Source organism: Entelurus aequoreus, linkage group LG11 (genome assembly GCF_033978785.1).
Source record: "Entelurus aequoreus isolate RoL-2023_Sb linkage group LG11, RoL_Eaeq_v1.1, whole genome shotgun sequence".
In the NCBI taxonomy this organism is placed as follows: Eukaryota; Metazoa; Chordata; class Actinopteri; order Syngnathiformes; family Syngnathidae; genus Entelurus; species Entelurus aequoreus.
This window is the reverse complement of record NC_084741.1, coordinates 39,679,832-39,696,153: the sequence shown is the minus strand read 5'-3', so window position 1 is coordinate 39,696,153 and position 16,322 is coordinate 39,679,832. Positions and strand designations below refer to the sequence as shown.

Below are 16,322 nucleotides of genomic sequence, written 5' to 3'. Positions count from 1 at the left end.
ACACATATATATAATATAATATATATATATATATATATATATATATATATAAACAATATACAATACCATGTATATATACAGTATATCTATATACATATACATATCAATATATATACTGTATATATATACTGTTTATATATATATATATATATATATACATATATATAATATAATATATAAATATATATATATATAAACAATATATAATATCATATATATACATATACATATATATAATATAATATATATAAACAATATATAATATCATATACAGTATATATATATATATATATATATATATATATATATATATATATATATATATATATATATATATATATATATATATATATATATATATATATATATATATATATATATATATATACATATATGTATATATACATATATATATATATTACATGTATGTAATGTAATAATGGACACATTCATGATAACATGTATTATTTACATTTAAAGCATTACCAAAACTTCTTGCCTTGGTGCATTAACAGAGCGCATGACAAAGAACACTACTTTTGTGTTGCGCTAAACGTTTGAAATAAGAACATTACTAACAATGTCCGCTCTCACTGGGACGCCAACTAAAAGGATGTTGTATTTTTCTTGAACTGCTAAACTCAGAATATTCCTCAATCCTCACATTAAAAAAAAAAAAAGATGATGTTGCGATGGTTTTATGCTTTGTTCCATTTGTTGAAAGCCATATAATATCAAGTTGTTAGCACGTGGACTTTCAAAATTGGTGCCACAACCTTTTACTAGACTGGATTTATAACCTAGCATTAGGTTTCCCTGACTCAAAGGCAATATACAGTAGTAGAGGCAGCTCAAGTTCCTTTTTCTTCATGTTATGGAGGGTCGCAAAAAACGTTATTAGCAGCTCAAGCTAGCTAGTAGCGGGCTATTTGCTAGTAAATGGAAGAGCACTGTGAGCAAGGCAGAAAAGTAGTTCCTCTAAGTTATCTCGTACAATAATGTCCCTATAGCTTGGTTAATCCGCAGATCACGACATGTAAATGGAGCGTTGTTAGATGTTTTGGGATAATTTTAGAGGGATTTACAGGCGGAATAGATTAATCATATTACCTGCATTATTACCCGCCTCATACTAGCCATTTTTTGTTGTTGTTTGTTTTTTGTTTTTTTTTACTATTTGGCACACACAGAAAAGGGAGTGACGCGTGTTCTTTTCTCACGTAAGGATTGTGAATAATGGGCAAAATTTAAAAAAAAAATGCAGTTCAGTTTAAATTTTTACACAATGTTTTTATTTCTACTGTATATGTTTACCCACATTCTCCATGAAACATAACGCCATCTTATAACTTAAAACATTCAGTGTTCCATGATTTTTGAACTGGAACTATGAAACTAGGGCTTCCACTCAGGACTTTATTAGTCAAATTTGATTACATAGATTTTGCTCATCGTCAATGGTCAGTCAAAAATATTTCAATATTTTAAAAGAGAAATAAACAGATGGTAATATGTAGTAGTGTATACTGACTAGTCACTAGGCGCAAGTAACGTCTCATGAATGTACTTTAGCATGTATACCTTCCAAGTTAAATAAATGTATCCATTATAGGATTATATTATTTCATTAAAGTGAACAAAACTAAGATCTGATTTGCAACTATTTCCACCTCGAAAAAGGCCAAACTTCAGTTTTTAAGGTTCCCGGCTTGCTCGGCATCAAGAGGATGTCAAACTTAAATGGAGGAAGTAAAAGTTGTAACAAAGTTGCCATATGTGAACCGGCTAAAAGAAGCGTGTCGAACTACCGTAATTTCCGCACTATAAGGCGCACCGGATTATAAGGCGCACCTTCAATGAATGGCCTATTTTAAAACATTGTTCATATATAAGGCGCACCGCATTATAAGGCGCATAGAATAGACGCTACAGTAGAGGCTGGGGTTACGTTATGCATCCCGTAGTTGCGAGACCTGTTGTGGCTCAATATTGGTCCATGTATAAGGCGCACCGGATTATAAGGCGCACTGTCAGCTTTTGAGAAAATTGGAGGTTTTTAGGTGCGCCTTATAGTGCGGAAAATACGGTACTAATGTTCCAAAGGCAGAATTTGGCCGGCAAGAGGCGCACTTAATCACGTCCTCCGTGATGAAACATCCTCCCAACACTGTTAGTAAAGTATTCTTGCTTGCAGACAAATGTATTTGATATATTAAGAGATGTGGGGGACCAATCATCACATGTGAAAACAGCTGTGTAACTTATCAGCACACACGCTGATAATATCTTCTATTTACCTTGTATTTACCATGTTTAACTTTAATGTACATTTTGACTTTTATTTACCCTATTTTACCTACTTTGTCTAGCTTTTTAATCCTCTTTTACCTTACCTATACCAGTTCAGCGTGATTTGGAAAAGATAGCATTTATCTTAAAATTGTAACTATAAGTAAATGTAAGTTTCTTTATACAGTTCTGAAATGAGTGCAGTGATTTAACAATTTAATTTATTTAGATCAGGGGTGTCAAACCTATGGTCCGCAGGCTGGAACAGGCCCGCAAACAGGTTTTATCTGGCTTGCGTAATGAGTTTGCCAAGTATTAAAATGAGCTGCATTTTTTTTGAATGAAAGAAACTGCTGTTCTAAATGTGTCCACTGGATGTCAAGATAGCAATTCTGTTAGGACTAGCAAGCGGTATAAAGTAAAGCATGGCTGCGGATCCTCTCCCTCTACCCAAATGAAACTTAAAACCTGCCGTTTTATGTCTTCTGCTTCGAACACATCGTTATTTGGCACCCTTCGTCCCCCAAATTGTCTCTGTCAAAAACGAGAAAACTTAACCCGTTTGAATAGTTTTTACCTCCGTTTCTTACGGTTTGTTGAGTTAGCACTGGATTGATACGTGGACATGCTAAAGGAGGTATTTGATACCTAAAAGATCTTACATGTGTTTTTTGTTCAATCCCAAAAAGACTGTTATTTAAAGTTTAATCCGGGCTTTGTTGATACACCGAGACAAAGTCTAAGCTCAACAAAAAATGTTCAACAAACATGAAGTGTTTTGTCCAGAGGATTATTTGTGATTTGTACGTTTTCAGAATGTGCTTGTTCTATTTTTGGCCAAAGTAAAACAAAGAAAATAACCCGGAGTTGTTTTTATTTTGACGTTATCATGCCATGATTTTACCATGTGACCCTTAAGCTAAAATGAGTTGGACACCCCTGATTTAGATAGTATAGGACAGGGGTGTCCAAACTTTTTCCCTGAGGGCTGCACACGGAAAAATTAAAGCATGCGGGGGCCATTTTGATATTTTTCATTTTCAAACCATAACAAAATATATGGATTTTGTTTGTTTTTTACCTTTAGGGCTCCCGGGGACCATAAAGGGTCTAAGTCATTAAAATGTTAAAAACAAGTCAAATTATTATTTATTTATTTAACGCTTACAGTAAATCTCTACAGTATATCAACTTCAGGTTGATATAAAGTTTTAAAAAACAAAAAGTTTTTAGGCCTTTTCTGTCAAAGACAACTTAGTTTTTTATAATAAAACGGAAATATGCAGTATTTCCCCCACTGCCCAAAACATTCAGAAAGCAATGTTTGATGTGAAGTAATTAGAGCCTTAAAAAGATCAATAATGCAGGACACCACTGATTTTAATTCATTATTATTTTTGAGTAATCACAGTGAAAAAGATAATTAAAATTCCATTAAATATATTTGGGATCCAAAAGGTGCCCCACTCAGAAAGTGATACCATGGGACGGTGTGGCGAAGTTGGGAGAGTGGCCGTGCCAGCAATCTGAGGGTTACTGGGTCGATCCCCACCTTCTACCATCCTAGTCACATCCGTTGTGTCCTTGAGCAAGACACTTCACCCTTGCTCCTGATGGGCCTGGTTAGCGCCGTGCATGGCAGCTCCCGCCAAAGCGCTTTGAGTTCCTTAAAAAAGGTAGAAAAGCGCTATACAAGTACAACCCATTTACCATTTACATTTTTATTAGTTTTTTTTAACTTTCAACACTTAAGTTACGAGCTCAACTTCAGATATATCTGTCGATTTTACGTTTGAACTATTATTTTGTTTGTTTTATGCTTGTCAAATAAAATGTTGATGTTTTTGTATGGCAACCACACAATATATGCAATATTTCCCACATAAAACATTTTAAAGTGACATATTTGAAATAATTGGAGCCTTGAATAGGTCAATAATTAATTAAAACATTGATTTTTTTTTTTTTTGGAGCAATGGCAAAATTTTTTAAAAAAAAGATAGACAAAAGAAAAAAAAAAGCCTGCATGGCAGCTTTGTTTCAACATTGCAACTTTTTCTAGTTAGATTTCACCTCATTACACTTTTTTTAATGTTTATTTTTTATTTTTGCAATAGCATTTCCAGAATGTGTGGCGGGCCGGTAAACAATTAGCTGCGGGCCTCAAATGGCCCCCGGGCCGCACTTTGGACACCCCTGGTATAGGATATACTTTTACATAATACTACACTCATAAATTTACAGATAGATAGATAACCTGGCCCCTAACCTGTTTTTTTTAGCCAACGTGGCCCCCCAAGTCTAAAAGTTTGGACACCCCTGCTCTAAAAACTATATGTCTACAACTCTGCACACAAGAGTATTTTACGCACTCAGCCGGCACTTAACTCGCTTTCTTCCCATGGAGGGGGTGTGAGTGGGTTTAGTCAGACAAATCTCTGCATATTTGAAGATAGCCCTACATGAAACCAAACATGAAATGTGTTACTATAGTCGAAGAAACTCGCCCTTAAATTGTTTTACTCAACCCACAAAAGCCTTAACGAGAGACAAGACAGAGCTTAGGGGCAAAAAAACAAAAGAAAACAAGACACCCAGCCTAGTCAATTTCTGTGCAAGGATGTGTTTACTGCTACGGTAGAGTGATTTCTCCAAACTCATGACTTTTATTCACTGTGATCCTCAGTCCAGCAAGAGAGAGGGATGGGAGGGGGGGTTCTCCTGCCAAGAGAAATTAGTGTCAATTTCCTTGCCCTTTTCATGTCCCTTCCAATCCAAAAGCTGAGGTACGGAAAGGAGGGGGGGGGGGATGCACTTTCTCACACTGAGGCCAAGGTGGCTCCATGTGCAAGTTTTGATGTGGAGGACCCTTGGAGCCCGCTGAGGTCAGAGCCCCTCAGATGTAGCCATCTAGTGGGCCGCTGATGAGAACAAAGACACTGCCTTTGATATACTGCATCCCAGCGGCCGCCTCCAAACAAACAGGATGAAAGTCTGACCTCTAATCCCTCCCTGCCTGATGCCCTTTTCTCCGGAAAGCGCAGCTAAACAACCAGGGCTGACGGGGAATATTTGTCCACTTGAGAACAATAACAGAGCAATAGCAACCTACATTCTGTTTACCTTCTTGCATTCTCTATTTACCTGGTTTTACTTTTCTATTTACCGTCCCATACCTTCTATTACCTTATATTTACCTTGTTTTACCTTTGTATTTACCTTCCCATACCTTCTATTTACCTACCTTGTTTTACCTTTACTATTTACATTCTCATACCTTCTTTTTACCTTCTTTTAGCTTATATTTACCTTCTTTTAGCCTGGTTTACCTTCTTTTATGTTCTATTTACCTTGTCTTACCTTCTATTTACCTTATTTTATCTTCCTATATCTTCTATTTACCTTTTATTTAACTTCAATGTACATTTTACCTTTTATTTACCCTATTTTACCTACTTGTATCTTCTATTTACGTTCTTTTACTTTGTCTAGCTTTTTAATATTTTTTTTTACCTTATTTTATATTAATTTTTTGTTACTTTTAATTTACCTTCTTTTTCCTTTTATTTATCTTATTTTACCTTGCATTATCATCTTTTACCTAGTATATTGTAACGGCTTGTCACACCAGGCCGTGCCTTATTTTGAGTTTGTTGGCATTTTCCTGTGTTTTATGATTTAGTTCCAGTCTAGCACTCTTATTTTGGTTTCTTTTCCCGTTTTGGTTTGTCCTTCCTGAAGAAAGTTGACCCCTGCTTCAGAGCGCTGTTAGGTCCACCTGATTTTTTATTAGTAATTAGACTGCCTTCGTGTGAATGTGAGTGTGAATGTTGTCTGTCTATCTGTGTTGGCCCTGCGATGAGATGGAGACTCGTCCAGGGTGTACCCAAATGCAGCTGAGCACCACCTGTGACCCCGAAAGGGACAAGCCGTAGAAAATGGATGGATGGATGGATGGATAGACTGCCTTCTTAAGCCAGTCTCGCACTTTATTCAGCGCTTGGGAACTGACTGCTCTGGCACGCTGTTCGTTCTTTTCACCACAGCCTTGTTTTGAGTTTCCTTATAGTCCTTTTGTGCGCTGCTAAACGCAAGTGTGTTCTGTTTTTTTACGTGCACAACCCCGCAACAAGTGTTTTTGTAGAGTTTGACTACTCACAGGTGTAATTAAATATTATTTTACTTGCAAGCTGCATTCCTGCATTCCATTTTGCATCTCAAATCACGACAACTACCGCTAACATGCGGCCGCGCAAGCGTGTCATATATATACCTTCTTTCACCTTCAATTTACCTTATTTTAAACTACATTTATTTTTCTATTTACCTTCATTTACCTGTATAGCTCCCTTTTTTTACTTGGTTTAACTTTTTGTCTTACCTTTTTTACTTTACACTTACCTTCTTTTACCTTACTTTTTACCTTCTATTTACCTTCTTTTGCCTTTTATTTACCTACTAATATTTATTTACTTTCTATTTACCTTATCTGACCTTCTTTTTGCCTTATATCACATTTTTATTGAACTTATTTTACTTTCTATGGAGTCCATTTCAATAACAAAGAGAAAACACTGCAACGTGTCTAAAGATTGTTGATGCAAAATACACTCTGGGTCACACCATTCATGTCATATTACCTTTGCGGGCAATGCGGATGCAGTTTATTCTGGATTCCTGCAAAAGGAAAAACACACAAATGAGGAGAGTGTTACTTTGCCTTTTGCATTAATAGAACCAGATACAAAGTGATATCTTCTCTCTAAGATCTAAAGCTCACAATTTTAAGTGGGCTCTTCTTTCCTTCTCTAAAAATATGCTTTATTTCAGTAATTACTGCAGGAAAACGTACTCTGACTAAAAGGAAAAATAACCTTTTGATATGAGAGTTAGAACAACATTTCAGTAAATCTGAGAGCTGTGGCAGCCTACTAAAGATACAGATAAGAGATTTTTGCTGAAGGAGAAAAGATTAGAGTTAAAAAGGGGTTGGGGGGGCATAATTAGGGGATGGTTCCAGACTGATGCACCACTATAAAAATGAATTAATTCTATTCAAACTCAAGCTGATGACATCTCAGAGTTATAAAAGGACCTTTGTCGAACAACATTAATGAAATTCAAGACTCTAATCCAATTCCACCTCTTGGAGAGATGCTTGATCAAATTAAAATGTACAGATGCCATTGAGGGACACTTATGTAAATGTTGCTGAGCATGTACAGTTAAATAGATGTTTTTGTCTTTATTTTCCTTAAGAGGCTGTGTTTCCTCTTAAATGCTCTGGCCTGAGCCCCACACATTTGCTGCTCTCGCTTATGCTCGAAAGTCACAAGCATCCTTTAGAATGGTGAAAAGGATTGCCTTTCCTCAGTTTAAAAAAAAACAAAACAAAAAACGATGAAACAACACCCTATTAACATATATAGCCACAATCGTGTGCCATTTCCAGCTAAGTTATCCAACAAAACAACAAAATACACTTAAACTCCAAAATTGACATACTGTATACAGTATATGGATCATTTTGGCTTTAATTGTATGTATATTTACTCGCCAGAAGTTTACTCTTTCCTGGGATTGTCACTGTCCAGTACTCTCTATTTGTAGTTTCATTTACCCTGTCTGGCTACTGAGTGATGGCTCTCACACCTGTCCTTAATTGGCAACCGGGTACAGGTGTGTCCCAGTTGCCAATTTAGTCTCCCTATTGCTTTGTCTACGACCTCATGCGTCAGGAAGTGAGTGTCTCTTTTTCCTCCAAAAAGAGGTTCCGTGTCATGTGCACTTGGTAGCTGCACTCGCCTTCCTTTGTTCTGTTTTCTACTTCTAGTTACGTGTTCTTTGACTCCCTCGTGAGTGTGTTTTCTTTTTTTTTTAATTAAATAATATTATACTGAGTGTCTGCTAACCGTCTGCTGCATCTTGGCGTCACGATGCTAAAGCTACGTTCCATCCTTCTGACACTTGGTGCAAGTGTGCACTGATTTTATAGATAATATACACGTCATTGTACATCTAATACATCACTAAATAATGAACAGAGATGTTGTGTACTAGTTAAAAAGAAGGAGCTTTTTGACTACATAGTTGGACTACAAAGATCTTTGGGTAAACAAAGATGCCAAAGATATCTGCTGACGTCACATGTTGGTTAACTTGTTCTATAAATATCTCCTTAACGCTTAAATGGTTTGCATATACATTTTCGGCTCTTATGTGGATCCTGAATACACAAAAACAGGCGCCAACACGCAAGAAAAGTGGGTTTTGCATAATAGGACCACTTTAATAGTTATAGTGGTACAGTATTGCTACTTTTAATGGTACTCTGACACACGGTTAGTGCAATGCATCCTATTAATACCACTACAGCTGTGGTGTCCATTGCAATTCATAAGGTGTATAATGAGTTTGACACCTGTGCTCTTTACTATTGGTATATGAGTTAATGCATGCCAACTTCGCGGAATAGTTAATTGGCAAGCCTGTCATAGTTGTTCACACTTCACACATTTAACTGTGTAGTGCTAGTCCTGCTGCAGGGGCAGGTGGGTCCTGGCAGCTCCAAACACACAACATGGATGCCAACACAGAACACAAGGCTCCACTGCCCATATTTTCAGTGTGTCTGTGTTTGAAGTAAGAGCTGCTGCATTCGCCAGCAAAGCGTCAGTCTTGTATCTACAGACTTTGAAGAGCCTCTTTAAGACCGATCAATCAAAGCAATTACACAGGCTTGACAGTCCCTCTCTAGATAATTAGCACAGCTAAATGCTAAATATTATGAGGCCCATACTGTTTAAATTACTCTCACATGGATGCCTCTGTTGGAGAGTATTGGGTGCAATTTTCTCCAAACTGTCAAGACGGACACAAACCCACCAGACCTTCATTAATGAACCAGTCAATATGATATAGAAGGCTCAGGCAGGAAACTTTTATTACTCTATACCTAGTATAGATTTTCTTTGAAGCACTGACACAGATTACCTGAATGTCAAACTTGACAAGAGGTATAAAAAAAAATTGTACTACTCATCCCCAACAACTACATGTAAAATCCAAGTACAGTATGCGGTTACTTTCAGTAAAAACTGATGATGCAAATTAGTTTTATGATTGCCGCGATACAATTATCCACACACACAACATGTATTTTCCCTGTGGTTATGCTACTGCTTTGTTTGTATCACGCATGGCAACTGCATCATTTAATGGATACAAACCCAAACAATCAACGGATTGTGAGTCTCACTCTGGACATATGATCTATTACTTTTCTCTAAACACTACATGCAGGAAAATTAAAGACGAGCTCTAAACACAAAAAAGAAATAATGTGACAATCAGGGCTGCACTATTTTGAGAGAAATCCTCATTGTGATTGTTCTCTCCAAAGTTGTGTTTGAGATTCCTTTTGCGATTTTTATATTTTATACATATGAATGCATAAAACTGCGAAAATAACAAGTGAAGGAAGGTCTATTACTTTTAGACTGTCAATCAACATAGTCTTGTCTCAAGGTGCCAAACAGAACAATATACAATAATTTACTCTAAAAAAATATTTGGCTTTATGCAGGCAGACTCAGAGCTTTTGTTTACAACATGCTCTTAATCGATAAAGTAATATAATCATAATAAATTATAATAATAAAAATAACCATTTAAAAGAATATAATATTTTATTTCTCATTACTGTAGAACGGTTTACCTATCTGCTGTAATTTTGTTATCCTAAAGAAATAAACAGAAAATAAATCGATTCTCTTAAAGTGCATTTTCTTATTTCCCAGTTTCAAAATCGAGATCGCACGTTGTCTTTTTGTTCATCACGTGATCACGGCATTATCGATTGTTCGTCTCTGTTGATGGGCTCATATTGCCCAACTGATTTAAAGCTGAAAAAATTACAACAGGACATTCGGCTTAGTAATTATTTTTTTACACCTAATTTTTGCTACTTTGTTGCACTTCGCACTAGCGAGTTGTGAGGCTCTTTTTGTGTGTGTAAAACTGGAGCCCTGCTCTCTGCCCACCTAGACAAAGATTGTGAATGACTAAAAAGAGGGCTCATTGTTTTCAGTTAATTCTATTGTCAAATAAACGCGCTCAGGTGCTGAGAGCAATGCACAGAGAAACCTCTTTCTCTTTCTCCTTGTTTGAAGTGAGAGACGAACAAACACAAGGGTCAACAATTCTGATTGCCGAACATTTCTGTCACACAAATGCCGGTGATGGCGGAGGAAAAAGAACACCTGAGCCTCTTGCAGAAACGTTATCGCACTAATTCAAGTCTCGATGTCGATTCTATGTCGAATACCCGTGCAGCCCGAGTGACAATGATATCATGCATCACCACCATGGGCTAACTAAACGTTCAAACAGATTGTTCCAATGTCATATATAGCACAGCCCGTTTGGAGCTTTCAGCATCATACTAAGGAGGTTTCTTCTGCGGCGTAGTCCTTGTTATCACATCTGCCTTTTTAGATTAGGGACAGCATCTCAGAAAACTCACGCTCAAAAGATAAAACATGTTCTCATTCTACAAACATCGTTTCCATATGAGTTGGGAAATTGTGTTAGATGTAAATATAAACGGAATACAATGATTTGCAAATCCTTTTCAACCCATATTCAATTGAATGCACTACAAAGACAAGATATTTGATGTTCAAACTCATAAACTTAAATTTTTTTTTGCAAATAATAATTAACTTAGAATTTCATGGCTGCAACACGTGCCAAATTAGTTGGGAAAGGGCATGTTCACCACTGTGTTACATGGCCTTTCTTTTTAACAACACTCAGTAAACGTTTGGGAACTGAGGAGACACATTTTTTAAGCTTCTCAGGTGGAATTCTTTCCCATTATTGCTTGATGTACAGCTTAAGTTGTTCAACAGTCCGGGGGTCTCCGTTGTGGTATTTTAGGCCTTATAATGCGCCACACATTTTCAATGGGAAACAGGTCTGGACTACAGGCAGGCCAGTCTAGTACCCGCACTCTTTTACTATGAAGCCACGTTGATGTAACACGTGGCTTGGCATTGTCTTGCTGAAATAAGCAGGGGCGTCCATGGTAACGTTGCTTTGATGGCAACATATGTTGCTCCAAATGGCGCCTTCACAGATGTGTAAGTTACCCATGTCTTGGGCACTAATACACCCCCATACCATCACAGATGCTGGCTTTTCAACTTTGCGCCTATAACAATCCGGATGGTTCTTTTCCTCTTTGGTCCGGACGACACGACGTCCACAGTTTCCAAAAACAATTTGAAATGTGGACTCGTCAGACCACAGAACACGTTTCCACTTTGTATCAGTCCATCTTAGATGAGCTCAGGCCCAGCGAAGCCGACGGCGTTTCTGGGTGTTGTTGATAAACGGTTTTCGCCTTGCATAGGAGAGTTTTAACTTGCACTTACAGATGTAGCGACCAACTGTAGTTACTGACAGTGGGTTTCTGAAGTGTTCCTGAGCCCATGTGGTGATATCCTTTACACACTGATGTCGCTTGTTGATGCAGTACAGCCTGAGGGATCGAAGGTCACGGGCTTAGCTGCTTACGTGCAGTGATTTCTCCAGATTCTCTGAACCCTTTGATGATATTACGGACCGTAGATGGTGAAATCCCTAAATTCCTTGCAATAGCTGGTTGAGAAAGGTTTTTCTTAAACTGTTCAACAATTTGCTCACGCATTTGTTGACAAAGTGGTGACCCTCGCCCCATCCTTGTTTGTGAATGACTGAGCATTTCATGGAATCTACTTTTATACCCAATCATGGCACCCACCGGTTCCCAATTTGCCTGTTCACCTGTGGGATGTTCCAAATAAGTGTTTGATGAGCATTCCTCAACTTTATCAGTATTTATTGCCACTTTTCCCAACTTCTTTGTCACGTGTTGCTGGCATCAAATTCTAAAGTTAATGATTATTTGCACAAAAAAAAATGTTTATCAGTTTGAACATCAAATATGCTGTCCTTGTAGCATATTCAATTGAATATGGGTTGAAAATGATTTGCAAATCATTGTATTCCGTTTATATTTACATCTAACACAATTTCCCAACTCATATGGAAACGGGGTTTGTAATTCTGAACACTTGAATACTGTATTTCTTTATTATTAGCCTTAACTTCATGAGACGTCATGTGTCAATCTTTAGATGATTATTGTGCATTTGTAAAACGAATGCAATTTTTGGAAATATAATAATCACACTTTATGGGACATGTGTAATATCAGTATCATACAGTATCTTCCAAAAGTTTCCTCCACGTAAAAACAATAACTGTCTCAACTATGTTTATTAGTTATGGTGATTACTTTACAGATGCTCTTGTCCTGAGTCCAGCAGAATGTATATTAACTAGTGCTGTCAAATTATTAATTTTAAAAATTTGATTAACCACACTTATGGTTTTGATGATCTTGCATACATTTTCAAATGATGGGAATATGAGGAAAGTATGGACCTCTCCACTCAAATTGACTCAGCAAAATGAGACGGATCAAGCGAGAGGAGTGTTATTTGTAGGGGTCATTTTAATGATTCTGACTTTGAAGAAAAAGGGTTTTGGTCGGAGTTTAGATGTAAAAAATGTAAAAGACTCTAGCCAAATGCGATCCCAAAAATCAGGAGCCCCTACAAAGGGAGACAGACTGAGTCAGAACCATCAGAAAAGCAGTAAAAGAAGAGCAGATGTTAAAAAATGACAGACAAAGAAGTCAGTCCCGAGTATTCTATTTTGCGTCCTCGTCTACGGATGTTTTCCTCAATGTGCTTGAGGAAATTCTGAAAGAGCATGAGGAAACACAGGCTATGATGTCTATAGAAGAGGAGATGGATGTGTTCGGAAATTGCAATTTATTTTACATTTATTTTTTGCTCATAATGTTAATCATATCAGTTTTTAATTAATCATGGACCAGGGCGTCAAAAACATACAAATAAGTGATCAAAATAATATATTTACATGCCTTTATCCACACTGTCCATGTGTGGAAAATAGACTCCAGTTCTGTACATGACATCCCACCAAGAGGGGGCGACATACCGAGTCTGGCGATGCAAAAAGGGGCTTTCCAAGTACAGTTCGTTATCTACCTATCACTCAAAAACGAATTGATATTATGGGAAATGACAGGCAGATTCATTATCAGAATAAAAAAATACAAAAGTTTGTGAACTTTCCGTCATCTGGACGTTATGGGTCCTTATAGGTAAAGAAGCATGCGCGGTTAAAATAAATTGTGTGATTAATCTGCATTTATACATGATTAATATGATTTTTTTGTGTGATTAATTGTCTTTGACAGTCCTAATATAAATATAAATGTTTGTCTTCCAGTCCCTCTCAGGAGAGGTTTGCCTCACATTCGTAAAGCTGCTTTGGTAGACCAAAGGTAAATCTGTTTATGTTTTGTTTTTTTAACTTAATTGCATTGTGTTGTTCTCCTGTACCAATGTCCACTGCCACTACTATTGTAGAATATTCTGAATGAAAGCAGCACCATGCAAAAAAGGGGGACACTGTCGTCTGGGTAATGCACCACCCAATGCTCCCCTCATTGTGGGTCACGGGCTCTGCCTCACTACCAGGCAAAACAAAACCTAATCCCAGCCGCCAGTAAACCCTATCTAAGCCCATGCTTAGCAGACTAGTTCTATGAAGTGCACACTCTGCACTCCCTCAATAGGTTTCTCCACTGGCTTAGAAAAATATGCCACTGGTAATGGAGCAAACCACCCACCTAGATCCATTAGAAAAAAAGACTACTGTCTACTGACAGAACCAAATCTGTTGAGACCATTAACGGATGAGACCAAACCACCAAAGGGAAGAACCACCTTTAATGTTGATGCTTTCACAACTACTTTATCTGTTCCAATGATGTGTTTGGAAAACTTGCTAAATCAAATTGGGGTTGGATTGCTTTCAAGTACCAAAGTACCCCCTGGGAATTATTGTGGCAACATCTTGCAGGGTTGAGACAGGATCTATCCACAGATGGACAATGAATTAATGAGATAGAATCCCTTAATGACCCAAGACAAGAATGCCACTGGATAAAGACAGCTCTGCATGTGTAACCTATTTATATTGTGAAAAAATAAAAAATAAAAAAAGCCCTATAGATATCAACAGGTCCACTTTGTGGACATCATTCAAGCACGGAGGTCTGGCTGTGGACAGCAAATATTAAAGCATCCTCTCTCCTCTTCGGATCATCTGCACCTGGGTCCAATTATCACTAAGTAATTGCTTCATCCAGGTAGCAGCTCCTCGTGTAATCGAATTTGGAAAGGTAATGTCCTCTGGGTATCGCTGGAGCCCGAGCTTTGTCTTTTTACTGGAATGGCCGGAAACTTAAACATTGTTCCTTTCAACCATGACACTCTAAAACAGGGCTATTCATTTGGCGGCCCGGGGGCCAAATCCAGCACAGGAATGACACTATACCGGCCCCCCGAGTTCAGTTCAAATCTTGGGAGACAAATGTTTTTGCATCAAGTTCCTAGAAGCACTAGAGTGCTCCTGTTGTATAGAGGAACTTGAACCAATGTAAACACATTCTCAGATCCTTGCATTGACATTTTAACCTTGTTCATAGACAGAGAACCCTGGAGTCATACATAAGTGAGGCGTTCCTCAAGGCACCTCTTTAAGTTCTTTCCTTTTTGGCAGTTGCACATGTTTTTCATAATGTGATTTATGTAACTAATGTGTTGCTATAGCTTGTTTACTTCAGATGCTTTGGTATTCATTTGTTCAACGTCTTCAGTGACAATATTTGTGTTTCTCAAGGTCCTGTTTTAGGTCCTCTCTTTTTTATCATTCAACCTATTAAACTGGCGACCTGCAAATTCAGTTAAAAAACATTGTTGAAGATGATTCTTAGAAACACGAGAGTGCTGTCATAAAGATGATCTTTCACTCGCTGTTTTGCAGAAGGTCGTTGAAAACTACAGAGTGCTCTTGTAGCGCTGACAAAATAAATAGACCAAAATCGAATGTCTACCGTAAGGGTGCTGGTTCTCCGGAATATACAAAATGTATAATAACTTGGGCATTAGCATGCAAGCCTGTCAACATCTTATATAAGCAAGCTTTTAAAGTGTTTGACACACCATCATTGTAACATCTTAAAGAAACATACATTGCTGAGTTAGGAAAATATAAAAACAATATGCAGATCCTTCCTTAGTGTACAAGATTATTCATGGACTAGCTCAACCTCCACTAAAATAATTTATAAAGACAAACTTAAATTGATGGATTCGATCAGGACCTAGAGGTGACTGTCTGGTCCCATTCAGAAAAAGTGCTTTTGGGCAGTCAGTTTTTCATATCGGCGTCACACTAATGGAACACGATACCAAGTAACGAACAAGACTTACAAACTCTTATCTCTTTCAACAAGCATCTACAACTGCGGTTAATTGAAAATTTGCACTCATAATGAATCTTGATAAATCCACTAGATGTGTTGTATTATCACATGTAAATGGTGCAATTGATAAAAGTATTTTTAAAGTATGGGTTGTTTTTTGGGGAGTATGTTGCTGGTGATAAACCAGTCTTGTGACCCTGTCTGCTTACCTATACTGGACTTTCTTATGTATGCAAATGTTGTGAAATAGTGCGTACATAATCACAACAATGTATGCTAACTAGGGATATCCGACAATTACTTTTTTTACCGATATCCCGATATTGTCCAACTCTTAATTACCGATACCGATATCAACCGATACCAATATATACTGTCGTGGAATAAACACATTATTATGCCTAATTTGGACAACCAGGTATGGTGAAGATAAGATCGTTTTTTAAAAAATTTATAAAATAAAATAAGATAAATAAATTAAAAACATTTTCTTGAATAAAAAAGAAAGTAAAACAATATAAAAACAGTTACATAGAAAGTAGTAATTAATGAAAATGAGTCAACTTAACTGTTAAAGGTTAGTACTTTTAGTGGACCAGCAAAACGCACAATCATGTGTGCT

At 37.1% G+C, this 16,322-nt stretch overlaps 1 protein-coding gene across 4 annotated transcripts in view; it reads right to left on the bottom strand.

Moving 5' to 3' along the window:
• The window catches only part of ptprub (protein tyrosine phosphatase receptor type Ub), a 528,033-nt gene that overhangs the window by 123,658 nt on the left and 388,053 nt on the right, over positions 1-16,322 (bottom strand). For all 4 annotated transcript variants that reach the window (XM_062063249.1, XM_062063250.1, XM_062063251.1 and 1 more), the window contains exon 13: positions 6,930-6,966. In XM_062063249.1, the coding sequence (XP_061919233.1) occupies positions 6,930-6,966 (37 nt within the window). The remainder of the gene's footprint in view (positions 1-6,929; positions 6,967-16,322) is intronic.